Source organism: Quercus robur, chromosome 9 (assembly GCF_932294415.1).
Source record: "Quercus robur chromosome 9, dhQueRobu3.1, whole genome shotgun sequence".
Taxonomy (NCBI): domain Eukaryota; kingdom Viridiplantae; phylum Streptophyta; class Magnoliopsida; order Fagales; family Fagaceae; genus Quercus; species Quercus robur.
The window spans coordinates 53170517-53198085 of NC_065542.1; the positions used below are offsets into that span (position 1 = coordinate 53170517).

Consider the following 27569-nt stretch of genomic DNA (forward strand, 5'->3'; position numbering starts at 1 on the left):
TACTTTGTTATCAAAATCAAGCTTAACACAAAGCTCGATTTTTATTTTCAAACTTGATTTTTTTGTAGAAAATTCTTAGTCGAAATTAAACTTGTTCAAGAGCTTTGTTATTTCCATTAAAGTTTATTTAACATAACATTATTGCATAGTAGCAGCATGATAGACACTGTAATTTTTATTCAAAATTTTCTCTTTAAATTTAAAATTACACATATTAATTAATCACAAAAAATATTACTTTTAAATTAGATTCACAAATAACCAAATAAAAAAATGGAAAATCAAAATCAATCTCTCTCTCTCTCTCTCTCTCTCTCTCTCTCTCTCTCTCTCTCTCTCTCTCTATATATATATATATATATATATATATATATATCATGGTAATATTTAATGTTGTTATACTTTTCTTGCATCACCTCATTTGTCATGCCATATATTATTTTTTAGATTGTGTTTTGGTACTATGTTTCTTTCATTTCCCATCACAGAGTCCTCTCTCTCCATTTTATAACTTTAATTGAATTTTGGTTTGGATCAATACTTAGTTTTTTTTTTAAAAAAAAATAGGAATTTGAGTTTATATCAAAATATAATCTATATAGTTATGAATTTGAATATGCCTACCAATTGTTTAATAAATAAATTATTATGAAGTTTATCTTTTATTCCTTTAGTTTCATTTTAATTTTTGGTTAAGATAACATCATAATTTTGTGATGAGTTTTGATTACCATAATAATCTCATTATTTTTTAAGAGATGGGAAATGTGAATAATAAGTTTGAAATTTATAAAGTTTAGTTGTATATTAGAAAAATATAACACACTACAACAGAAGGTAGAAGAATATGATTCACCTTAAAAAAAAATGTATTAATCAAACACACTAAAAGTAATAGAATTATATATTTGTAGAGATAAAAAGATAAAAAAAAAAAAAAAATACTTGTAGAAATTTTTTTATAAAAAAATAGATAATACTTAAAATAATTGTTATTTTTTTTATATATTACACTATATTACATAAGATATTTATATATCCAACTAAGTTGAATTACACAAAATAATACCCTAGAAGAACTCTAATAGGAATTAGGAAATAAAAAAGATCACAACAATATTTTAAATTTTAAATTAAGTCTTCCTTACAGTTACAGTCAACGTGAAAGAGTTACAGTTACAGTTACAGTCAACAATATTTTCCGCTCCACAATAGCAGAAAGTACAGCAGCAGCCATACTTTGGAAATGGAAATTTGCTGTGAAAGAGTACGTAAGTAGATGGTGAAATGAATAAGGAGAAACCAAATAGAAAATAGTGTAGCTGCTCAAAGTGCATGCAATAATGAAGTTGAGGGCCCACCCACGTTCTGATATCTCAAAAGCAAGGCCAGCTCAATCAACGAATAAGAGTCCGTTTGGATACAGTTGAAAACTGAAAACTGAAAAATACTGTAGCGAAATAATTTTTAAATGTGTGAATAGTATCGTGGGACCCATTTTTAATGAAAAAGTTGCTGAAAAGTGAAATTTGTGGGTCTATAAACAGTACACGATGTGCTGTGATTGGTCCAAAAAATTTGAAAAGTCAAAGATTGCGGCTACTGTTCATTGAACAGTGTATGAACAATAACCGCAACACCCAAAACGCTCCAAAACGCGTGAAAAAAAAAAAAAAAAAATACAAAACAAAACAAAACGTAAACACAAACGCAGAAGTTTTCATCCCAATCCAAACGCAACCTAAGTCCACATCGTACATCACCAGTTCACACTAGAATCCACCCTATAATCTAAATAGCAGGATTTTGTATAGCCTGTACCGTGCAAAAAAGCAGAGCCCGCTCAACTGGAATCCACCATATAATTCAGAGAGCAGGGCCAACTGTTATCAACGAAGGTTGAGTCTGACGTGAGCTTATTTCTGAGTCTGACGTGAGCTTATTTCCTTTTACTTATTTAGCGTCGGTCAGGAATTTGCTTATTTTACTGTAATTAAAAAAAAAATTTGTTAAAAGTATTTTCTATAAAGATAAAATTTAATTAAAATAATATAATAAAATTTATAAATAATATAAAAAAATATAGTAAAATATATAAATAATAAAAATAAATTAAATAATAAAATAAATTGATAAAATTAATTCTGCCAAATAAAACTTTGCTGTGAAAGAGTACGTACGTAGACAGTGAAATGAATAAATGGAGAAACCAAAGTGCATGCAATAATGAAGTTGAGGGCCCACCCACGTTCTGATATCTCAAAAGCAAGGCCAGCTCCGGTCAATCAACGAATAAGTCCACATTGTACATCACCAGTTCCCTAGAATCCACTCTATAATCTAAAAAGCAGAGCCAGCTCAACTGGAATCCACCCTATAATCCAAAAAGCAGGGCCAACTGTTAACAACGAAGGATGAGTCTGTCCGCAGCTTATTTCTTTTTTTGATTATATAGGGTGGGTTTAAAATTCGTTTATTTTATTTTATTGAAATTTATTTTTGTTAAAAGTATTATATATAAAAGTAAAAATTAATTGCAATAATATAATAAAACTTATAAATAGTATTAAAAAAATTTAGTGAGTTTATAAATAATAATAAAATTAAATTGAATAGTAAAATAAGTTGACAAAATTAATCATGTTAAATAGACACTTAAAGTTGTGTTTAGACATCACAACAACTTTTTTGAAATTTTTTTGAAATATTTTTGTTTTTTTGAAATAAAATAAAAATAATAATTAATTAAGAAATCAAATCAAACGTAATATAAACAAATTAACATAGATGTGTTTAGGCACGATTTATTTACTAAAAATTAAAAATTTATTATTAAAAATACTTTAACAAAATATTTTTTATTATAAAATAGTGCTCTGAAAACAGTGTCCCGCGTTTTTTCATCGCTGAGCTGATCCATAAACGGTGCCATGGACCAGCCAAGTGAAACACAGATGCAAACGCACACAAAAAATCAGCAACGCAGACACACACTAAAGTTCAAACATTCAAGTTTAGTTAGCTTAATTAAAAAATAAATAAATAAATAAAGGTAGTACAGCACGCTAAGCTTAATGAACAGTTTTTAAGGGTTCATTGGTGGATAAAGTGAGATGAAATAAAATATTTTAATTTTTTTATTTTTGTTTAATTATGAGGTAAAAAAATGGAGGGATGAAAAAAAAAATATTTGGTTAGGAAAAAAAACTAAAGGATAGAAAATTAAATTTGTCTAAATTTAACATTATATCTCTATTAAATAAAAAAAGTAATACATTATATTTTTATTAAAAAAATAATGTATGATCAAATGGAAACTTTATTTATTTTTAAATATAATAGTACACAAAATTCAAGAACGCAAAACTTTTTTTTATTAAAAAAAAGCCAAAACTGATGAGAAAAAAACAAATGAGCACAAAAAAAGAAAAAGAAAAAGAAAAAAAAGAAACGTAAGATTCAGAAAACATTGAAAAAAAAAAGTGTGAGACAACCTTTAAAAAGAAAAAAAGAACAAAATTGAAAGAAAAGATTTATAAAACCAACAGTTGAACGTTGGAGAAAATGGGTAACTAGCATTAAAAAACTAACTATTCAGTTAATAGTTAAGGTTTCAAAACTAATTTTTTTTCTAGCATCTCGAGTTTTTTAAACTCGATTTTGGCCAATAAATCGACCATCAAACACTCAATTTCTACGCTCTAGTTACTGCTGACGTGGCAAACTTTGCTACGTAGGAACACAGAAATCGAGTCTCTAAGACTCGATTTCTAAGTGTTATATATACAACTAGATCAGTGAGGAACCAGAACGTCAGGGAAGAAAACAGAGAAAAAAAAAGAAAAAAAAAAAAACCAGAAATAGAAAGAGAGATCGGTGAGACCCAGGCCGCGCGCTGCTTGGTCGCGCGAGCCCAGGCAGCGCACGGCCTGGGCTCGCGCGACCCAGGCGCCGCGCTGCCTGGGCTCGCGAGACCCAGGCGCCCCGCTGCCTGGGTCTCGCCTGGGCTCGCGAAACCCAGCTTTTTCTCTCCCTCTGATCTGCCTCTAAGCTCTGATATGAGCCTTTGGGATGGCGCTGCCTGGGCTTGCGCGACCCAGCTCTTTCTCTCCCTCTGATCTGCCTCTAAACTCTGATCTGAGCTTTGGGATTGATTCTTAAATTTGTTTTTTTTGGTATTTTGGGTTATCTATGAGAGTTGAAGTTTTTTAAAAAAATTTTGAGTTAGAAATCGAGTTTCTAAGACTCGATTTCCAGCTAGGCTCCACATGAAAAAAAATCTACATCAGACGTGGTCAATCCATGAAAATCGAGTCTCAAAAACTCGATTTATAGGCCCTAAATCAAGTGTTTGAGACTCGAGATGTTAGAAAAGCAATTACTTTCAAAACTGAACCTATTAACTAGATAGTTGGAAAATTAATGTTAGTTACCTATTTTTTCCGTTGAACGTTGGGTGTTGGTGTTGCGGTAGTTTCAAAATATATATATATAGTAGGTCCCAAAATAAAAGTAATAAGTATATACAATCAAAAGCATTGACATACTTCTGAAACGAAATGATAGGCATTGCCTTGCAGGCTTGCAGCAATAATACTAGAGACGAAGTATATCAAGGTTTTTTTTTTTTTTTGGAGTAAAGACGATAGAAACTTTTATTAACATAAAAGAGAAGTACACGTAAGACTAGTTTTTAATTTAAACTAGCACTGGAGGGGCAGCACCAACTAAACTGTGGTGTCGCAAGAAAACAAGACAAGTCAGCCCAGAGTAGGAAAACAGCGTAATAATTAATAAAGAAAAGCAAACCCATCCAGGTCCCATATTTGATATTTCCTATACTTGACTTGAGCTGCCATAAGTTGATGATATTCATCCACCAGCCCCCATAAAACGACAAAGTTGTGATGAGATGGGAATAACATTAATTACTTTCATTTTAATTTTTACTACTACTATTATTATTATTATTATTATTATTATTATTAGATTACTAATTGTCTCTTTAAGTTATTAAAAAAAAATTATGGATTTAATCATTTAACTATAGTCTAATTGCCTCTCTCACATGTGAACCTAAGTTTTTTTTTAATAAGTGAAGTCCAACACATGAGATTTTTAACATTTTAAATGTGAGATAGAATAAATTCAGGAATTGAATTCAAAGATTTCTTGCTTGAATACCATATTAAATTATCAATTATCTCAAAAACTTAAGTTATTTGAAAATAGTGGATTCAAATATTTAACCATAATTCTAACAATTATATACAAATCACAACATATCAAGTCAAATAATTGTGAAAAAAATATATATAATTTTTCTTTTGTGTCACTAAAATAAGCCACATAATATTTTAAAAATTGGTCCAATTTTTTTTTATTATTCTTGAAAAAAATTCTTATAAATAAGTAAATTGAATACCTTGGCAACCGTCTTTGAGGTATGGGTCCCCACGGTAACCCTTCTTGCAATTACAACGGTACCCAGACCTGTTGTTGGGATCAGAACATGTGGTATTTCCCTCCACATATGTACTGAGCAACTTTACACGTCTCATTACCAACTGCCCAATCAAGATCCATGGAAGGGTACGGTGTCATTGCTTTGTAGACTGATAAGATAATTTGAGGAAAATTGGAACTTGTCTTTTCGGATAAGAGCATCACCAGCGAGTGTATCATAAAAAATGTCATTTTGACAATTAAAATCCTATTTTATTATTTTAACACATCATTTTACAACATATGATTTATCAAATATTCTATTCTTTAATTCTAAAGATTAAAATAATATATACAACACATTAAATAATATATTTATGAAAAACCCAACAAATATACAAATGCACAGCTAGTGGTAGTCGCCACCACCCAAGAACCAACAACCACCGCTGTAAGAACCAAGTTCGGGAACTCTGGGCCTTAGGTCCCTTGGGCTCACAATTTATTTGTAGTGGGTTTAAGGATTTCCTACAACGGGTCGTTCTCGGCAGAGAGACTCAAAGCAGTATTCAGTTGAAAGGCTCACTCCTTGACTATTTTCTCTCCATTTTTCTGAACCCCCTCTTCTCCCAACTTTCTTCTATTTATAGTCAAGGTTAGTGGGGAGATCATGATTACAATCACCGTTAGTGCTACTAAGGGTCCAGTATTATCTGGTTAAAGTGGCCGTTTAGGTGGAAGGGCGGTGCAGCATTTATGATCTTGGAACTTGTTTCCACTTGCGCCGATTATGTTCGGCAACTCGCGTCCCCGTTCATATCGTGTCCTTCCCGGTCATGACTCAAGCGCTCTTCCGGGAAGGAATAACCGGAAAAACTCCGGGAACATTGTGTTCAAAACCTGTTTTTACCTTAAGGCAGTTTCAAGAAGGGTCCGGGCCCAAGGACAGTACGGGCTTTGGAAGCTCGGCATCGGGCCTGCATCCAGGGCCGGTATGGGCTTGGGCCCGGGGCCCAGACGGATCTGGGCCCAAGGGAAGTATGGACTTTGGGAGCTCGGTGCCGTACAACCGCTATAACCACCGCCACAAACTACAACCACAATCACCGGATCCTCCAACAAATTCCAAATCCAAAAACCTCAACCAAAAAAAAAAAAAAAAAAACTCAAAATCTTCAACAAAACCCCAACCCAACAGATCAATCAATGACCAAACTCAACCAATCATCGGCGGCGAAAGCTGTGGAGGACAACGAGCAAAGATCGGTAACTGCCCCTAGGCAAGCAGAGCTTCAAATCGGCGAGTAGAGGTTCAAATTGGCGAGCTTCAATTGGCGAGCTTTGCTTCAAATCGGAATCGCCTTCTTCTTCGTGACAAGAAAACAAAGAGAGAGAGAGAGAGAGAGAGAGAGAGAGAGAGAGAGAGAGAGAGAGAGAGAGAGAGAGAGAGAGAGAGAGAGGTGCAAGAGAGAAAAAAGAAAAAAAGAAAAAAGAAAAAAAGAAGAGGAACCTGAAGCCACCGTGAAGATGCTGGAGAAGAAAGAAGAAGAAAAAGGGAAGAGGGAGTGACAAGAGCAAGGAGCAAGCGGAGGAAGAAAGAAGAAAAATTGTAAGAGAGAGAGAGAGAGAAAAGTAATAAAGAAGAGAGAGGAATGAATAAAATAATTCTTTTTAACACATCTATCCATACCGTTCCAAAGATGGAACAGTACTATTCATGTGTCAAAATTTATAAGATTTGGCACACCGCATGAGAAGGGTTTGTTGGTGTTTGGTGTGCCAAATGTGTCATACTATAGTATTTAACACACCTGCTACGGATGCTCTAATAAAGGCAAAGCTACATGGATTGAATTCCCAGACTTTTATGTGTTTATTGAAGCTATTTGCTGCCAAGATAATATTTTGCATTCCTTTTGAAATATCAATCTGGCAACACCCAATCCCAGAGCAAGACTCGTTCACTACGTTGCTTATGTTTTGACAAACAAACATGCAACCAGTGCCATAAATGAACCAAACTGATCATGAACAATTCGATAGCTCAATAAAAAAACTCGTTCATATTTGTTTGTTTATAAATAAACCAAGCTTGAATGTTAGTTTTAAGCTCGTTTAATAAACAAGCCAAGCTCAAGCAAAAAAATTTGTTCACAAACAAGCTCGTTGAGCAATTAGGCTTGATACAAAACAATTCAAGTATAGAGTCATTTATAAGTTTATATATGTTAGCTAAATGTACTCATTACACATATTCTTAAGGTCATATTCTCTATGTAACTGGCTAATCCTTTGACAAAACGCACTTTACTTGTAATTTAGTAGTTCTAAGTTGGGTTTAATGTATCAAGAAATATGTTGGTCAAAAATATCAAATGGTTTCATTAAAGACATGAAGATTAATCCAATAAATAAGTGAAGAAAAGCTAGTTCATTAAATCTCGACAAAAGCTCGACGATACTGCTATCGAGGATTAATGAAGAAGCTCGACATAAGCTCGATCTATCGAGATCTACAATTTCAGAATTTTCAGATCTAAAATTTGGCCTGTAAGAACCAAGTTCAAGAACTCTGGGCCTTAGATCCCTTGGGCTCACAATTTATTTGTAGTGGGTTTAAGGATTTCCTACAATGGGTCGTTCTCGGCAGAGAGACTCAAAGCAACACTCAGTTGAAATGCTCTCTCCTTGACTATTTTCTCTCAATTTTTCTGAACCCCTTCTTCTCCCAACTTTCCTCTATTTATAGCCAAGGTTAGTGGGGAGACCATGATTATATTCATCGTTAGTGCTATTGAAGGTCCAGTATTATCTAGTTAAAGTGGTTTTTTTAGGTGAAAGGGCGGTGCAGCATTTATGATCTTGGAACTTGGCTCCATTTTCACCGATTGTGTTCGGCAACTCACGTTCTCGTGCATATCATGACCTTCCCGGGTATTGACTCATGCGCTCTACCGGGAAATGTTAACCGGTCAACCCCGGGGGCTTAATAACCAAAACTTGTTTTTGGCCCTAAGGCAGTTTTAAGAAGGGCATAAGGTAACTGGAACTATCTGCTGGGCCTGCGCCCAAGGCTGGTATGGGCTTGGGCCCGGGGCCTAGATGGGTCTGGGCCCAAGGCCTGTATGGGCTTTGGGAGCTCGGTGCCGTACATGGCCCATAATGACTTGTTTGATTAGGGTTTCTTTTCTCACAACCCTAATCATATATAAGGCTTACTTTAAAAGTCATCAGGTATGGAAACAAAGACCTAGAACTCATATACTCTATGTGAAGCTATTGCATTTGTGCGCCTTAAGATTTTGTAACCAAGTGCTTCCTGATCTTTATCGTTTATGAAGTGAAGAATTTTGCAACCAACAACAATCATTCAAGTTACTAAACTTAGTCATGTACTGGGATCCGTGCAAAGGAGTTAGTTACAAATTGGAGATTTGTGCAACAAAGGAAAGAAGGCTACTACAAGATCAAGTCCAATTGGGTATTGAAGCGAAGGTTCAACTGTAAATAGGTATTTTGGAATAGGCCAAAGTAGTAGTAAAATTCCTCATACTTGTAATCGCTTGATTATTGATTAGTGGATTCTAAGGAGTGGTGACCTTAAATTCACCCAATAGGGTTTTTGCCTTGCGAGAGGTTTCCCCATTTGTCAACAAATCATCGTGTTAATTTAATTTCCGTTGCATTTAGTTATTTGGTGATTTTTTGGTGCCTCCACAATTTACATGTAATTTGACCTAATTAATCAACTTTGATAATTAAATTAATTAACCGAGGTCAATCTATCTTAACCCAACAAGTGGTATCAGAGCGAGCACATTCTAATTAGGTTTTAATATTTGCTGTGTGATCCATTGACCCCTGTTATTATGGATCATGGACAATCGTTGATTATACCTCGTCTTTTTTATGGTACTAAATATACATACTGGAAAGTACACATGATAACTTTTTTGCAGTCTTTAGATAAAAAAGTCTAGCTAGTTATCGAGGTTGGATGGACTAGACCTACTAATCCGCTCGCGTCTTGGGATGATGACAAGATCAAAGCTGCAAATTTCAATAGTAAAGCATTGAATGCCCCGTTTAGTGTTGTGACTAATGAGGAGTTTAAGAAGATCTCATCTATAGACACTACATTTTGTACCCCTTAAGACTCGAGCCCTCATTCCCCAGTGATGGTAAAATTCTAAAGCCCAATATTGGTTCAGGGCCCAATCAAATTATAAATTGACTTGAGGAAGGTTTTTATGAAAAATATAACTCTTATATAAATAAAATAAAACTATTTTTGGAAAATAAAGGCCACAGAAACCCTAGGGCTACGTACGTATACACGCGTATGTGTACGCAGGTTTGATGTATGCATATGCAGCTAGGGTTCCAGAAGTTATAAAAGACAAGTTTTTCTGCATTAAAGTTAAGGTTTGGAATGAATCCCACCTTTTTTGGGAGCCGTTCCAAACCTCCATTTTTCAACTAGAAATAGTGAATCAAAGAGGGAGATTCTCACAAAATATCCTCAAGTAAATATTTTCTGATTGGGCCTTTTCTGACCTTGATCTTCAAGTTTTAAGATTACTAATTACTTTTGTATTTGATTGTGAATAGATTAACTGAGGGGAACGGTGAAAATCAAGCTTGAAAAGCTTCTTGTTGGAGGTAATGAGTTCGAACCCTTTTCTTTTCATTTCCTTCTTTAATTTTGTTTTCTATTAATTTTCTTGCTTTGTTTATGTTTTAATGTGTTTAGGTAGCTTAGGGTTTAGTAGTTTTTTTTTGTTTTAAAGCATGTTTAGATTGTTGGTTTTTTTGTTTTATTTGTTTTAAAATGACAAAAGTATTTTATTTTGTGTCATGTTTTATTTTTCTTGGGGTGTATTAGATGAATTATAATATCTCTCTTGATTTAGAACATGCTTGATATTGTGGAAAAACATAGAAAGTGTGTGTTGCATAACTGAGTGCATGAGCTATTTCTAATTTTGTATGAGTATATACTAGTTTGTACATGTACTCATGAGTTAATTAAGAAATTTATATTTCTTGTTTGTGTACTCTCTATAGCTTAGTTGAGCATTAAATGTTTTCATGCATTGCATTTGCATTTTATTTATCTAGCATAATGTGTGCTTTTTGATTTTTGATCATAACATAAAAACACAATTTTTTTTTTTTTTTTTGGTATTGCACAACACTAAATGTGTAATTAAGGTTGGCCAATGAAATTTACATTTCATGTATGTGTACCTTGTTTAGCTTTGATGAGTTACTTTTTGCACTTTGCTAGTTTGTGCTATTTAGTGCTTAATTGTGTGAGTTGCTTACAGTCTTTGAATAAACGATCTTGATTTTGATGTCACATTTTTTGATTGTAAGAACTAGAAAATCCTAGGAGAAATGCATAAATAATCATCTCACCACTGTTACTTGCCAATTATGAACACTTGTGTGCAAATTATAAAACATGTACTTGGTAAGGTGTAACACTTGCACAGCAAGATAAAATGAGGTGTTGAAAAAGAATTAAAAAATATATATGTAACAAGGATATTTTCTTTTCTATCTCCTATATGCCCATACATGATATCTTTGATTGTGCTCAAAAGGGAAAAAAAAATGTTTTTACATGATTGCAAGCGTGTTTTCTAGGAGATGTGAGAATTATATGTTGTAACTCTTCAGGTGATAGTCACTTTCAAACCAATGTGATTGATGATGTAGAAAATTTGTTTGATTACTATCTACATACCATATTTTCTGTACTTTGTACACTTACTAGTTGCACACACTACATGCAAATCTATGCTAAACTTAATACATATGATTGTGTGCTAAGTAATATGGCCATCTGAAATTACTCATTGTGTGATGTTTAATACATTTTCTTTGGGTTGGGTAGAATTTAAAGCGAAAATTTCTAAAACCTTGAGTGGAATATGTTTTTAAAAACTTCTGGAATCATTTTTATGCATTTCATATCATGAAAATTGGTTTTTAGTTGTTTTTTTCGCAAAAAAAATTTCAAGTTTTTCAAAAAACTAGTTTTTCAAGTTTTCAATCAATTGAACCTAATTCTCGACCGATTGAAAAAGTTAAATTTTTAGGCCAAAACTCATTGCCTCTTTCGACTATTGTTCGATTCCTGCTCGATTAGTCAAAATCTGTTTAACTGTCCTTTCGATTGTTGCTCGATTCCTTTCGATCTATCAAAATTCGAATTTTTCTTATTTTTTAAGGGTTTGATAGATCAGTTTTGTCCTTTTTCACCAATTCTCTTCAATTGCTCTTGATCCCTTTTATTAGAAATTCTTTTTTTTTTTTTTGTCTTTTTCCAAGTCAAAGCTTCAAAGGTTTTCTCTCTCATATCAAGTAAGACTCTTTTACCCTTTCTTTTCATTCAAATTACATACATTCATGCATAAATTTGTCATTTTCTTCAAAAAATTTGAACTCAAAGAATTTGGGGTTTTTGATGATTTTTGGTGTTTTTGATTTTGGAATGGTTAATGGGTTTTTGTGTATGCATGTTGTTTACATGATTTCTATGCTTTAAATAAAAATATTTCATGATTTATGAAAATTTTCGAAATTAGGGTTCATGTGTTCTTGAGGATATTGGAGATTACGTTCAATTGGATAGAATTGGCTAAAATTGACCATTGTTGTTGATTGATTGATTGTTTATAACACGTTTTATACCTATTGTGATGGTCAATTACTCAATTTGTGTGTTTTTGAAAAATTAGGGTTTTAGTTTTTCAAAAATTGGGGATTTTTCATAAAACTTGAATTTGGGTTAGTTTTTTCAAAATTATGAGAAACTTGAACATTTTAATGCATTAGTTCATGCATCACTTATGTCTATGCATCATGTAGATTTTGAAGATTGCATATATACTATGTTTAATCTCTCTCTAATGCAATCTGCCCTTGGTTTTGTGTTTTGTTTTGTGTTTCCTCTCTCTTTAGATCTTAGTAATGGCTCCTAACAATGCTAGGAAGTTTAAATCCAAAGCCAAAAGAGTCTCTGGGTCCTCTTTTGAACCATTTGAGGTCTTTAACTATACTAGGTTTCATGTTTTTCAAAAATTTGATTCCTTGGTTAGGTATAGGTCTATTTGGGGTGAGAGATAGGTCAATCTAGATGAGTTAGATCGTTTTGTGTTTCAAAATCTAGAGTTTAGGAATTATACTGATTAAAAGTTTCTAACAAAAATCTTGCACTAGTATAAGTATTTTCAAGTTAATTCGAATAAACTAATGCATGAAGATATGTATTTAGTTCTTTTCTTGCATTGCAAATCAATATGATAGTTTAGCGTCACCCAAAAAAAAAAAAATAATAATCTTAGTTCCGCCTCTGATTATACACATGTCTAAGAATATACCACTTAAGTGTAAGGATGAAAATTAGAGTCACTACTTGGTTTGGTTCCAAGAACCACTACTCTTTTGACCTTTATATGAGGCCCTGTATGCAAACATTTTCAATAGAAAATCTTATATGACCAATTAGGGGTGTCCACCCAGACCCAGACCTGACCCAACCGATTAAACCCGACCGAAACCAACCCACCCGTGACCGATCCAAGAGCTCCGACGGTTGGTGGCTAGTTACAAATCCCAAAAACCGACTTGGACAAGTCGGTTGGCAAGTTCTCTCCTCTAAAACCCTCCTCAATCGACCCAACCATAAAACTTACCAAAATCAAGCAATGCAAGCCTTTTCCAACTAGTTTTTTGTCAAAATAGTTTAGATCGAACAGGATATATACCAAATTTGGGGAGATCTCACCGAATGTAGTGAGATCTCAGGCAGATCTAGTGGAAATCTCACCACTGGGAATTCTTTTATTTTTCTTTTCTAGTGATCTAGTCACATATTAAAAAAGAAGAAGAAGAAGAAAGCATTAGGAGGAGAAGGAGAGATGAGCAAAAAGAATTTGTACTCACCTGATTCAGATGGGAAATGACCGTTTTGGACTAAAAGATCTACATGTTGGATGATGGTGAACATGGACCGCGACATAGGCCAAAACGATGCCACCAAAATATTCCTTTGGTTCCCAACTCCAACTACCTAGAAAAGAAAAGTATCAACCAAGATAACTGTAACCGGAGGCTCAAGCTAATCAAGGAGTTGCACAAATGGAGCTTCCTGTTGGAAAATTGCCTCAAATTCCAATTGTGACTTGGAAAGTCAATTAGGTTTCCTAATTGAAGAAGGAAAAATTAATTTGGGTTTCCTTGTTGTAGAAAGAAAGACTACTCCTTGGTGTGAATATTCTTTGTTAAAGAGGTAATGTATTCCTAATCCAAGAGGGAATAGATTCCTTGTTAAAGAGGTAATGTATTCCTAGTCCAAGAGGAAATATGAAAAGGGTCTTATAAATAGATAATGCTACAAAGAATTTGATGGCTTTGGCCCAAGAGTTCTCCCTATGGAGAGAGGGAAAATAAAGCGTGAAACCAAGAGAGAGAAAAGAGATTTTCGCTTGGGAGGAACGCAAGAGGAAGGAGAGTGCAAGGTATTGTCGCCTTCAAGAAGATAGTAAAGGAGGAGAGAGCAAAGGGTTGCCACCTTCGAGAAGATAGCCAAGGAGGAGAGAGCAAAGTGTTACTGTCTTTAAAAGAGATAATTAGTGTGTGTGTGTGTGTGTGTGAGCAAAGAAAAATAAGAGAGATTTTTCTTTAGCCATGAGACGTACACAAAAATTATTGTAATTGATTTGATAATAGTGAAATTATTTGGAGTTTGTACTGTGGTTTTTTTCCCTTCAAAGAGAAAGGGTTTTCCACGTAAATTTTGTGTTCATGTGTAATTGCTATTTTGGATTGCTAATATTTGTGATATTATTATTTGGGACCCAACATTTCCAACTTTGTCATGGTAGCTTCAACAAAGGAGTTAACATCAACGGCACGGCCTAGCTTTGATGGGATAACGTTAGGTATGGTGCCGAAGCGAATGTTATTGGGCTTAGGATTGGAGTTGATGAAACCGAGCCGTTCTTTGGTGACAACAAAGGTGACGAGGATATTACTATTTTTCGAAGCAAGTGTTTTAGAAAGGTTCATCATGGGGTTGATGTGGCCGCAATTGGGATAAGGCATGACCACCACGTGGCACTGCATGGTTAGTTTAGCTTTGACGAAACTCATTCTTTAGAGACACTAATAGAGGATAGCTAATGAAATTCACAGGCAACTACCCATCAATGTCGTTGAATCCCAAATCAACGGCCATGAGGTTACTGTTGCCACCGATGGACCTCCAAACCTCAACACGTGTCAAGCTGTTATTGGCTAAGTCAACTTGTTGAAGTGACGACAAGAGAAAAAACCAAGCTTGTAGTGTCCCTGTGAATTAGTGAGTTTTTGCTAAGTTCCTTCACTTCCAACTGATAGTCAACCTATCAAAAGATGAGTTTGAGAGATACCTAGAAAAAGAAGTTCAAGCAAGTTTGGTGGGAGTTTAGGAAGTGATCTAGTGAGTTTGTTGTAACTCAAATCGAGTCGTCTCAAATTCGAGTCTGGAAGAAACCCAATAAGAGAATTGTGAGAAATGTCCAATGAGTTAAGAGATTTAAGGTTGGTAATAGATACAACGACTGAGCTAGAGAACGAGTTGGATCGGAGAGAGAGGGTTTGGAGCTTTGAAAGAGAGGAAATGGAAGAAGGTATAGGGCCAAAGAAAGACTTATCAGAGAGGTCGAGGTAAGTGAGTTAGGAAAGTTGAGAAACGAGTAGGCTAAGTGTACCTCAGTAGCCAGCTGTGTCGAGAACAAGGTGGGTGATGATGCTCAAATCATCCGTAGAAATGTTCGTCCAGAGAGGAGTCGTCCACAGCTAATCCTGATCTTGCGACAAGGCAAATTGTGAAAAGAAAGAGCGTGGTCATTGGTGTGGCGCCTGCCACAGGGCCTCCGATGCCAAAGTTAGAATAGCTAGAGGTGAAAAGAAGTATTCAGAAAGTGATGTAGATATGTTGGAAAATTTTTTGTACCTCCCTTTCGGGTCTTGTCAATGGATATATATAGGCATTTTCTTCTTCATTCTAGCAGTTGGTTTTGCCTTAATGGTGATATTATTGCCGAATCTGTAACGTCCATGCAGGGTGTCAAATGGGTAGATATATTTCCAACGGTACGGAATTTCATTATTATCCTTGTAACGCTTTGTCGTGATTGAGGGACGATGGTCTAGTCTTGGCCATGTAGTTTCCCCAAGACTGGGCTATTCTCAGGGTCGTCCTCGTCCATCGTTCTTACTAGGTGGACGAGTATATTTTCAGGACTATCAGTGGGTGACTCAGGTCGAGCAGGGGTGCAAGTGAGGCCGCAACCGAACACTTTTATAATCTACAAAGGAGTGGTTGCTTATGCAATTTCACAATTGCGCTTTGATATGATAACTTTGAAATTTGAAAGTCATGCAATGTCGCATGCCATGAGCTCAGCCTTTGTTCTGGTCAAAAAACAAAACCTCGAGTCCTCGACTAGTTTTTTGTTTTTGTGTTTAAAAAGACTAGAAATTGGAAAGGTTTACAAGTATAAATTTCATATGCATGTGCCATAAAGTGGAGTGTACTAGTGCAGCAATGGATTTTCATTACATTATTGTAGAAAAACGATCTGAATTTTGACTAAAGTGTTCCCCTCTATAGACTTTTCTTCTATGTGAGTAGCTGCTTGACATTGATGACTTTTAGAGCACGGTCTAATGGTAAAAATGGAGTAGAAATCCATAATGTATAACCTAAATGATTAAAAAAACAAAAGGGGGCAAATTACAATAAACTCACATGTGATTTGGTCCATTTGCACTTTGTCTATCCATTGTTTAAAACCTAACTCTTTGTCCACCTTTGCTTCAATTCATTTGCTCCCGTTACCAACCTCATCTTTAGATGTCAGAAATATAATTTATTACATGATAATTTTACATTAGAATTATTATTTTAATGCAACTTATTCATATATAAAATCTTGTAAACAGTAGAGTAAAAGTTGATAACTACCGCTCTTCCGCCGTCACAGATCATTTCTCCTCATCTCGATTCAAGCTATTTCTTAAAACAAAAGATGATGTGGGGAACTTACTGAACCTTTTTTGCTTTAAAAATAAAAGCAAAAACAAAAAAAATAAACATCAAAAGACTTATCTTTTTTTTTTGGGGGGGGATGAACTTACGTGAATAAAGATTTTAAATTTTAATTTTTTTAGACTCCACATGAATAAAGAATAAAAAATCATTTCTCAAAGGGAAAAAAAAAAAAATATATATATATATATATATCAAAATTATATACTTATCAAGAAGAAGTGATAAAGCAACAGTTAATAAAAACAAATAAGCTGTTTGTTCTTATGTAAAAACTAAAAATTTGCAGTTTGATGCAGCCACCAGCGCAACCACCAGCGCAACCACCGCTAGTCATTGAAACAGGAAATTCAACATTTGATGATATTAAAAAATTCGTTCCTGTACAAGACTGATGAAATAAAAAAAATTATTCACTGCTACATGAGGTGCAAAAATCCAGTCCATTTATATCCACTGGTAAGAATAATTTACAGTGTTTCTCATGTGAATAGTGGCAGTTTCTGTTCCCCTGATGCATAAGAAATAATACTTCTTTTAAGAGGTGATATGAAGTGCGCCCCATGCAATGCTGCAGCTCGTAGTATATTTAGGGGTCCAAAATCGACAGAGTATGCCTTCTGAAAACCATCCAGGATCCCCATCATCATATTATTTGCTGGTTTTCTCTCGGCTTCATATTTCTTTAACACTGTTACCTGCAAAAGTTGAATCAATGCACACATCATGTGGTTATAGAGATAATAATTTATTACAATTACATCATCAGGGCAACCAAATAGCTCTAATCAAGTTTTGAGACACTTCTCTAGCCAAAATTGCCTATATTCCGATGTGGTTAGGACTTGGGACAATTAATTGGTAAACATGTTCAGATATATCCATCAGTCCGCCAAGAGCCTTGTAACTCAAGTCGCATCACCTAGTATTTCCAACAAAGATGTCTAAGTTCAAATCTCCTCTCTATTATAACTACAAGAAAATAAAATAATAAATAAATATTTCCCTGAGTCCATTTGTCTAGCACTCTAGCTTTATGTCTTCACCTAAAACAAGTGAGATACTAGATTAAAGGTCCTTGCATCCTAAAATAAGGCAAAATTCAACAATGAAATTCAAAAGACCTCTTTGCAGAATAAGAAATTTTTTGCAAAAACACATTCCTCTCCAATGTCAGAGCCTACAGCTATACCCTCAGCAATGACCCTAGAAAGAGCAAATGCATCTCCAAAACCCATATTAACTCCTTGACCAGCCAGAGGATGAACAGTGTGTGCAGCATCTCCAATCAGAACAACATGCTTTGACACATAGTCACTGGCATGCCTTAAGGACAACGGAAACACCATTCTTTCAGATGCCAACTTAACCACTTTTGGTGGAACTTCAAAACAATCATTAGCTGATAATGTCACACCTGCTCTAGGCCAAGAAAACATTTCTCCACTTCCAAACAAGCTTGACGTAGGATGAGGACCATATCCATAATCCAGAGCATTATTTACATCTTTCACAAATTCATCCTCATTTCATTAATTTACGGTTTGTTGACTCTTTTGGGTTCATAGTCCACACAACATTGCTAAAATTATCACCCATTGGCAAAAGTGCAATTGGACCAGCAGGTAGAAACCGTTGCCACGCACATCCGTTTTCAACAGTATGTTCTACTGTACGTATGATTGCATTCTGTGAGTAGTTCCATCCGGTTGTCTTGAATCCTGCTAACTCCCTGACACGGGACTTGCCACCATCCGCTCCAACCTGCAATAAATGTCAACAAATTTGAATACTTGTAACCAATTATTATCAGTGACATATGTTATCAAACAGATCTTACCCACTGAATAAAACGGGCAATTATTCATCCTACTATTCATCAAATGGCAATGCAACTTCATTTACATACAAGTGAAATACCACCAACTTTGTATATAGACTATTGCCATCACTCAGTTCCAGCTTTGCTAAATGCCTCTGAGAAGACAATGGCGGCCTTGATGATGTGCTGTCCATCCCCAAGGATGAAGGGCTCGGAGGTAGAGTCATTGAAGATAACTTGGAAAGATAGATTGTCTTCTGGAAATCTGTATTCTATAGAAAAGTTTCAATTTTCTTAGTTGCAAAAAGTATCATAATTTACAGCAAGTAAATGAAAATTACATTGCACAAGATAAGGCACATTGAAATTGGCAAAATATTATATATTGATGAGACCTCAAGGAATAAGAATAGCTATATATAATGAATGACCAGGTTGCCACCACATTCAAAGAAAATAGCTATGCTAGGGAAGAAATTTTATTTGGACGATGTACTTACAGTGTTTAATTTTGCTGTACCTGACAGTACACACCCTGTGTACATGTGCCATTTGAGCTTTTTAGAAATTTGACTTCTAAAAAATAAGTTTAAATCTCATTATCAACCCATCAGGGGGATAGTATCCATCATACTGGAAACTAGAAGGGCCCACAACTGCATCACCAAGGTTTCCTCCTTTTTCTGTTTTCCCTCTCTTTTCTTTTCTTTTATGTATATATATATATGTTCAAGTTTGCTCCCACGGGAGGGGGAAAGAGAGAAACAACACTGAAATTGAAGAACTTAAAATAAACAGCGAAGGAATCAACACTTAGGATTTCCTGAAATCTGCACCAAACTATTTAAGGAAAATTTCCAATAGTAAATTTTATTACTCAAGGAAACCATAAACAGTCTCCATTGGAGTACAATAGTATTCTTAGATGGTCTATTAGGACTTATCCCTAATCCTGATTGACTTGGGAAAACCAATTATTAAATTACAAAAATAGCTTTGACTCTAAGAAATTAAATAAAATGCTAATAACCTATTTAAATAATAAGACCTAAAATAAAATAAAATTGAATACCGAAATGAAATAAAAATAAAATAAAATTGGCTTCGTGCTTCCAGTACCTTTCAAACTAGGGACCTCCGCTTTATGAGGCGTGATCCTACCTGATTGTGGTACCCCTTAGGGTTGGGTTCACTCACTTTTTCTTTGTTATATATATAAGACAGTATTATAAACCTGATTATGTCAATATTAACAACTCTCTCTCTCTCTCTCTCTCTCTCTATATATATATATATATATGTATATATATATGAAGAGGAGGTACAAATGACCTTATATGAAGAAAAGAAAATTCCTGATAATCAAATCTCACTTAAAGTATAATAAAAGAAAATTCATTCTTAAATTGCTACACCTATTATAATGTTAAGAATACTATCCAATAGTGCTCACAGAGCCCTGGATACATCATTAAAACCAAAAGTAAAAAACACAAAAGCCATCCAACACACAAAAATACAATAACAAAACTCTGAGAATCAAGCACAGATGACAACCATAGTTCATAAAAGGAGATGAAAACTCCACCATATCACTACATTAAGAAAAATATTACGCACACCATTCAGCTAAGTCTATATACTTAGTGATCCAATATTGGACAAGGAATATTTTTCATCAGGAAAAGAAAGAATGTAATGAAAGGAAGAACTTCTCCATAACAGAACTTAAAATACAAGAGGTTTACACTGAATTTATGACAAATTAACAATAAAAATATGTACCTCTATACATGACAGCAGGGAACCATGAAGAACCTTATTCTCGACTACACACCTGTAGCACAAAGTCATTTGCCATTAAAAACTAGAAGATTACGAAAATGATATTTTTCTTCTTCCTATGCGTATGCTTACCCTAGAACTTCTTTATTTATATCCTGTGCATTGTATCTTGTGTGTCCCAAGCCAGTATAATCCCAGACCTACAGAAAATTATGAAAATATAGAAGAAAACATTACCAGTCTTATTTCAAAACATAGTGGGCCACTGGTAGAGAGGATATGTTACAAAGAAGGAAAATACTAACGGATGTCTTTAGGGCAATGGTTAATAATCCATTTAAAGAAATTTTTCATGGGGAAAAAAAAAAAATTTAATTTTTTGACAGTTTTTTTTTCCATAAAAGTGATATCAAAACTTTCCTAAAATGAATTGTTAATCATTACCCTAAGAACATTCGTTAGCATGGACTTACAAAGAAATGTTGCAAATTATTCAAGTAAAAGAAAATATGATTATATTCTAAGCAAAAGAATTATCAAGGTACTCATAAATCAAAAACGAGTCTTGTGGATGTGAACAAAAGCCATGAAATTTAACAATTTTTCAATGTCGTAATTCTGTTAATGCCCTTATCTCATTTGAGAACTCTTTTTGCTGTGCAATCTCACCATCATGCAAGGATTGTAGTTTCTTCACCACAACTATGTTTCCTGATATTAGGTTGGCTTTATAGACAGTTCCATATCCCCCCTTTCCAATGCAAAAATTAGCATCAAAATTTTGGGTTGCATCAATGATTTCTTGGTACATTGTTCTTCCATCAAAAGATGATATTGTAAACACTTTTTCCTTGACCACGTCACTTGTTTGGTTTGTTTGTGGATTTTGCCATTTTCTTTTTGCAAAGAAGAAAATTCCAAAGAATACCAATACAAGTGAAAGTGTTCCCAAAAGAGGGAAAATGATAAAGAAAATATTTTATTTCCCTTTTTTGAAATATGCCTACCCTACAGGGTTGCAATCCTATAACATTTCCACAAAGCCCTTTATTACCTTGTAATGCTTCTATGTAAGCCTCTTGAAAAGCTGTGCTATTGGGAAGAGGATCCTCCAACTCATTGTAGGATATATTGACATACAACAAGCCATGCATCGTTTCAAAAGTAGTTGAATAAGACCGGAGAGGTTATTGTGGGAGACATTCAACAACTCCAAGTTCTGCATATTGTTAATTTGTGAAGGAATCTCTCCTTTGAGTGAGTTATGGCTCAAGTCTAACTGGGACAAGTGAGTTAATTCACAAATTTGGATTGGAATGTTGAGTTTGAACTTGTTTCTCAGATTTAAGTAATGTAGTTTCAAAAGGTTCCCTATATTTGTAGGGATTGACTTGCCAAATCTATTAGTGGATAGATCTAGATACTCAAGTCTTTCAAATGATCCAAGCTCTAAGGTTATATCACCAGAAAGTTTATTTCCATTCAACATCAACTTCTGCATAGAAATCAACTTTCCAAACTCCATTGGTAGCTCCCTAACCAATCGATTTGAAGAAAGATCAAGCAATTGGAGAAAAGTGAAGTCTCCAATTTCAAATGGTATGCCACCAGTGATATTGCTCCCAGCAATCTGTAGGCTGGACAATCATGTGCACCTGCTCCAATTTTGTGAGATTTCACCATAAAATCTATTGTAACTTAGGTCCATGAATTGCAGATTTTCGTTGACAACAAAATCGTCGGATATATTTCCAGAGAGTTGGTCTTTCAAGGCGGAGTCTGATTAAGCTTGTGCAGTTTCTCAATGTTTTGGGTAATGGACCTATGAGATGGTTGTTGTCTGCACTAAAGTATTGTAGAGATCCACTTTGGCATAAGTTTTGAGGTAAAAACCCAATGAAGTGGTTGGTATCCAGCTGCAACTCACTCAAGTTCATTAGATTTCCAATCTCTTGCGGAATGGGACCAAAAAGTTGGTTATCACGGAGGTATAAAAATTTTAAGTTGCTCAACTTACCCAAGGAATTTGGAACAGTACCAGTCAACTGATTTCTACTCAGTTCAAGATCATTTATGGACTTCAAGTTTCCTAATTCTTCAAGAATGGTGCCTGAGAGTTGATTGTTGTACATGTGTAAAACAGTTAGGTTGCTTAGAGCACCTAGTGATGTGGGAATCAAACCAGAAAGATTATTTGTATGAAGGCTTTAATAGATAAGAGACTTCAAATTTCCTATTTCTTGGGGAACAGAGCCAAACAGATGATTTTTATACATATGCAACATGATTAGCTTCTCTATGTTTCCAATAGTAGATGGGATGAGACCTGTAAGATTATTTTTTGATGTGTCTAATTTAAATAAATTGGAGAGGTTTCCGATTTCTGGAGGAATGGAACCAGAAAGTTGATTATGACGTAGGTACAAATAAGCCAAGTTGCTTAAATTACCTAAAGATGCAGGAATGGTACACACAATGGAATTATTGCTGAGATATAAGTGAGTCAAGTAGCTCAAATCACCTAATGAAGCAGGAATGCAGCCATGGAGGTGGTTGGCATACAAATAAAGCTCTGTGAGAGATTTCAACTGACCTATTTCCCACGGAATCGAGCCATTTAATTGATTTTCAGCTAGGTACAAGGCCTCATACAAGATTGGTCAGTAGGCCAATCTGTGGTGGGATTTCCCCCGATAAGTTATTGAAGGATAGAACAAGATATATAAGTTTGGACAGGTTGCTAATTTCAACAGGGATTCATTCATGCTAAGATCAACAAATGTAAGGTTGGGGAGAGATGAGAATGAAAATTCATGGAGCGTACCTTTCAAGCCTGAGTTAGTCAGGTTTAATCTAATAACACTACCTGCTTGGTTGCATGAAATGCCGAACCAACTGCATGGGATGAAGCTTTTATTTTGATTACTCGAAGCATTGGTAGCATTATTTGGATGAAGAGTCCATGAAGGCAAGTGTGACTGGGTTTCATTTTGAAGACTGGCTTTCCAATTGAGTAGAGCATTTGCCTCTGCCTCTTCATTTACCGAAAGAGAAGCAACACCTAGTGAGGAATGTAACACAGCCAAGGCGGCCGTAAGAAGGACCGAAAGTACTTTTTTTAAGATAGACATAGTAATGGTGTTTCTTTTACAAGTTGAAAACACATTCAAAACTCTTATCTTTTTTTTTTTTTGAGAAATATTCAAAACTCTATCTTAATATGTCTAAGCTATTTCTCAAATAAATAAATAAATAAAATATGTCTAAGCTATACGCATTAATTTCTTCCACACTGTATACAGGTCTAAGATTTGAAATCTCAAATAAATAAATAAATAAATAAAATATGTCTAAGCTATCCGCATTAATTTCTTCCACACTGTATACATGTCTAAGATTTGAAAGTCTCCTGCAATCAATTTTCGTTGTCAATGGCGACCAATGGGTAAGAGAAGGTATCTGGATCTTTCACACTAACTTTACCTTTTTTATCCAGAAACCAAAAAAAAAAAAAATTCGTCGTCAATGGCGGCCAACGGGTAAGAGAAGGTACCTTTATCTTTCACATTAACTTTACCTTCTTTATCCCAAAAAAAAAAATCGTCGTCAATGGTGGCTAGAAACAAACAAAAAAAAAAAAAAAAAAAAAAAAAAATCGTCGTCAGAAAATAGAAACTTTTTATAAGTTATTAACGTGGCAAAGCAGTTTGTAAAAAAAAAATATATATAAAATAATTTGTGATTTTAGCTTCTTTTTTTTTTTTTTTTTAATCTATATATATATATATATATAAAACCAAAACCTTTGAAGCTTTCACAATTTTCCACATTATTGTTATTTTCTTTTTCTTTTTATTTTAGGTTTTATATATTATAAATTTATTATTTTTCTTCAACGTGTAATTATCCTATCAAGTGTTACAATAGTTTAGTTTAAGTAAAACTCTATTAAATATATGTTTCAAGAGCTTGAATTCTACTTCAACTAAAACTCTATAACAAAAATTCTATGAGGACTCACGTTTACAATTTTTCACACCCATAATTACACGGCTTTTGCAAAGAGTAATTTAGATCACATAAATAAATTGAAACACGCCTTTCCCCCCTTGGTTCCTTATTTAATCCGAATTCATTATTCACCACCACATGCTGAAATTTTTAGAACTTGAATCGAAACAGAAAAATCTAAAACCCACAAACCCAAATCCTTAAACAAAGTTTGTTAGAGAAAATTTCTCAAAAACCAAATGGCTCTTGCTGTTACCTCTTTTAAGCCAAGACATAAACCTTTAAGCAAAATAAATATTTTTAATTTTTGCTCCAAAAAGTAATAACTATTTTTAATTTTTATTTACTTACCCCGTGCATCGCATGAGTTAGCGACTAATATATATTAAAAAAGCAAGCACCCGCTCATAACAAAATAAAAATTAAAAGATTTAAAAAAATACTAAAGTTGATGGTACTTTAGTAGACCACAACATTATGGAGTCGCTCAGGTTAATAATTCATAAACCACAGACCCAAGCCAAATGGAATGTGAGCTTTGTACAAATCACTCGATCTCCAATCTAATATTTCTCCTCACATAACATAATCAACATTGTTAATTGCTGGGGCGTAGCTATGTGCAAGGGAAAATTTTTTAAATTTTTTTAAATATATATATATATATATAATTATTTTAATGTTTCCAAAATTTAGTATACCAAAATAAGAGTAGGCTCTTCCAGATATTTGATTTAGTCCAATGATACTCTTAAAAAAAAATAATTGGTTTAATAGTTATGTAGACTTTATTTTTCGCAATTCTATTTTTTATTGTTGTTAACGTGTATTGGGTTATGGCTTTTAGGCCCACCTTGTTTACTTGTATGACACTCTTATTTGTACTACACACATCGGCCTCCTATATAAAGGCAATCATGTATATTCTATTATTATGAGAAATATAGTACATTTTATTCAATATTTCTAACATGGTATCAGAGTCACTGCTCTAATTTTCTTGTATCTTGCAGTCTTGTCTTTGTCGGTATATTCCGCTGCCTCAACTTTTACGGTCAGTAAGCCCTTTCAGTCTTGTCTACATATTGATCAAGGTGTTCACACAACCACCTTAAGTTGGAGAAAAAAAATTATATACCCAAAAAAAAATAAAAATTTTAAATTAATATGGGTTGTTAACCACCTTAAATAAAAATTTGAACCCACGAGATTTTGATCACCGTTGGCATAGTTTGTATTTGAGAGAGACTTTTAAAACAAAATTCAAGCCAATGAATTATTAACATTTGTATTTTTTTTTTTTTTAAAGTGTGTGTTACAGCTCATAATCAAGCATTTATTAATCATTAGCATGTGCTCCTAAGGCACTTGTTAGCAGGACTATCTTTTAAAAAATTAAGTCAAATTGTATGCATATATCCAAAAAAGTGCACATTACATTATGTGTGCTAGCCAATGTATTATAACAAGTGTATTTTTTTATTATTATAAAAATTATCGGTTACACTCATAATAGTATTTTTAGTAATTTTAACATGTGTCCTTAAGGCACTTGTTAACAATATCTTATTGTAAAATTTCATATATTTGCAATTTCTTTTTTTTTTTTTTTTTTTGTGATGCCAATACATTCAGTTTTTTTTATTTTATTTATTTATTTTTTTTAATTTAAATTCCTTAATGACTACGTTGAAAAAAAATTCTAGACCAGTCACTACTGGTCTTCTTTGTTTTTCATCTATAGTTGCTTTTCCTCTTTCTCTTTTATTTGAATTTAAGGTTAATTATTTATTTTTTATTATTAAATGAAAAAGTTTAGTGCCACAACTCACCCATGTGGTTAGTTGTGGTTGGTGGAGGGGTGATGGTGGATCCATGTGGGGATACCCTTCCACCAACCATAACTCGCCACATGGGCGAGTTGTAGCACAAGTTGTGGTATTAGAACTACTCTTATTGAATAAGAGAGTAGCTGCGGTAGTTGGGCTGATGCTTTTTCTCTACATTGGGTGCACAATTTCCCAATACTAGACTTGTACCTGTGCAATGACTAGGCATTATATTATTAATTGCATTTCATTTACCTTTATTATCCACAAACAAAAAAACACACTTTTTTTAATCCAAATAAATAAATAATTAGCACAATACCTACAAAATCCAAATTCAAAACTATCCCTCCACCTCCTCCAAAAAATATACAAAAAGAAAGTATTTGCTCATACCAAAAAAATGAAAAACAGACTAAAAGTTGATAGTAGTTTAGTAAACCACAACATTAGGGAGTCACTCAAGTTAATAATCCATAAACCATAGAACTAAGCCAAATGGAATGTGAGCTTTGTACAAATCACTCAATTCCCAATCTAATATTTCTCATAACATAACATAATCAACATTGTTAATGTTAGGAACCTAGAGGTTCCTAATGGGGATGAGTATGAATTGTGGGAAAAATTTATAGGAATTATAGGAAAATTGACTTTATTTGAGGTAGTCACCCTCCATAGAGAAATAGAGAGATTAAGAGAGAGAGAGATATGCATTAATACACTAAGAAATTGGTTTATTCTTCCATTGATATCTAATATTGAATTACAACTATATATTTATAGGAGTCTAGCTCTAATCTCATTGGTCCACATGACTTAAGAAAATTGGCTGGTTAATTCAACATGTGCTCTATGAATTAAACGATGTGTTAAATGAGCCACGTGAGCTCAAATCCTAACTAACTCATCATAATCTCAACTAACTAACTAACTAACTAAAGGAATTACAACAATTATTTCATATTTCTAACATTTCCCTCCCTTTGCCCACAAGGTGTTGTTATTGAGTGACACCTTCATGAGGGGGAACTGACCACTAATCCAATACGCCAAAGCATCTTGACCGTCAAACTCATCAAATATTTCCAAGCATTTAACTGCAACCCAAAATAGAGTAGCATAATCTGAAAAGCCAGCAGACTTAGGCTGTGTTTGGTTCGAAAAAATTGAATTCCGAGTGTAAAATGAATTCCCGTAAAGAAATTAAAATCCGGGCGTTTGGGTATGCAATGGAAAATAGTTCTGAAAACGATTTTCAGTGTTTGGTAACATTCTGAAAATGCTATTTTCCTACAAATTTTTCACATTTTCTCAACCATTTTCTCAGTTTCCAAACAAATTTTATATCAGAAAATCCACCACCACCCACAGAAAATCCACCACTATCCACACAAAACCCACCACCACACAATAAAAAAACCACCAAAACACCACCACCCACACCACCACAACAACAACAAAAAAACAGAGATAAAAGAGAGAAAGCAAATCGGTGAGTGGCGGACAACGAGATCGAGACAAGGCAATCTAATCCAGAGGGCAGCGACGATGAGATCCAGAGGAGATG

At 34.1% G+C, this 27569-nt stretch overlaps 1 protein-coding gene, 2 long non-coding RNA genes and 1 pseudogene across 3 annotated transcripts in view; 1 reads left to right on the top strand and 3 right to left on the bottom strand.

Moving 5' to 3' along the window:
• Nucleotides 1-14590: 14590 nt before the first annotated feature.
• On the bottom strand, nucleotides 14591-15710 carry LOC126701203 (receptor-like protein 53; annotated as a pseudogene).
• Nucleotides 15711-16876: 1166 nt separating this feature from the next.
• The window catches only part of LOC126699078 (uncharacterized), a 96043-nt gene continuing 85350 nt past the window's right edge, over nucleotides 16877-27569 (top strand). Inside the window, exon 1 of the long non-coding RNA XR_007646678.1 lies at nucleotides 16877-16980. This is a non-coding gene — a long non-coding RNA (uncharacterized LOC126699078). The remainder of the gene's footprint in view (nucleotides 16981-27569) is intronic.
• The window catches only part of LOC126699076 (uncharacterized), a 108007-nt gene continuing 97326 nt past the window's right edge, over nucleotides 16889-27569 (bottom strand). Inside the window, exon 10 of the mRNA XM_050396631.1 lies at nucleotides 16889-17250. Coding sequence (XP_050252588.1) covers nucleotides 17035-17250 — 216 coding nt within the window. The 3' untranslated portion in view covers nucleotides 16889-17034. The remainder of the gene's footprint in view (nucleotides 17251-27569) is intronic.
• LOC126699079 (uncharacterized) lies at nucleotides 20166-23524 on the bottom strand. The gene is made up of 3 exons (XR_007646679.1): nucleotides 21214-23524; nucleotides 20292-20359; nucleotides 20166-20211 (listed from the first exon to the last, which is right to left on the bottom strand). It is a non-coding gene; the product is annotated as an uncharacterized LOC126699079 (long non-coding RNA).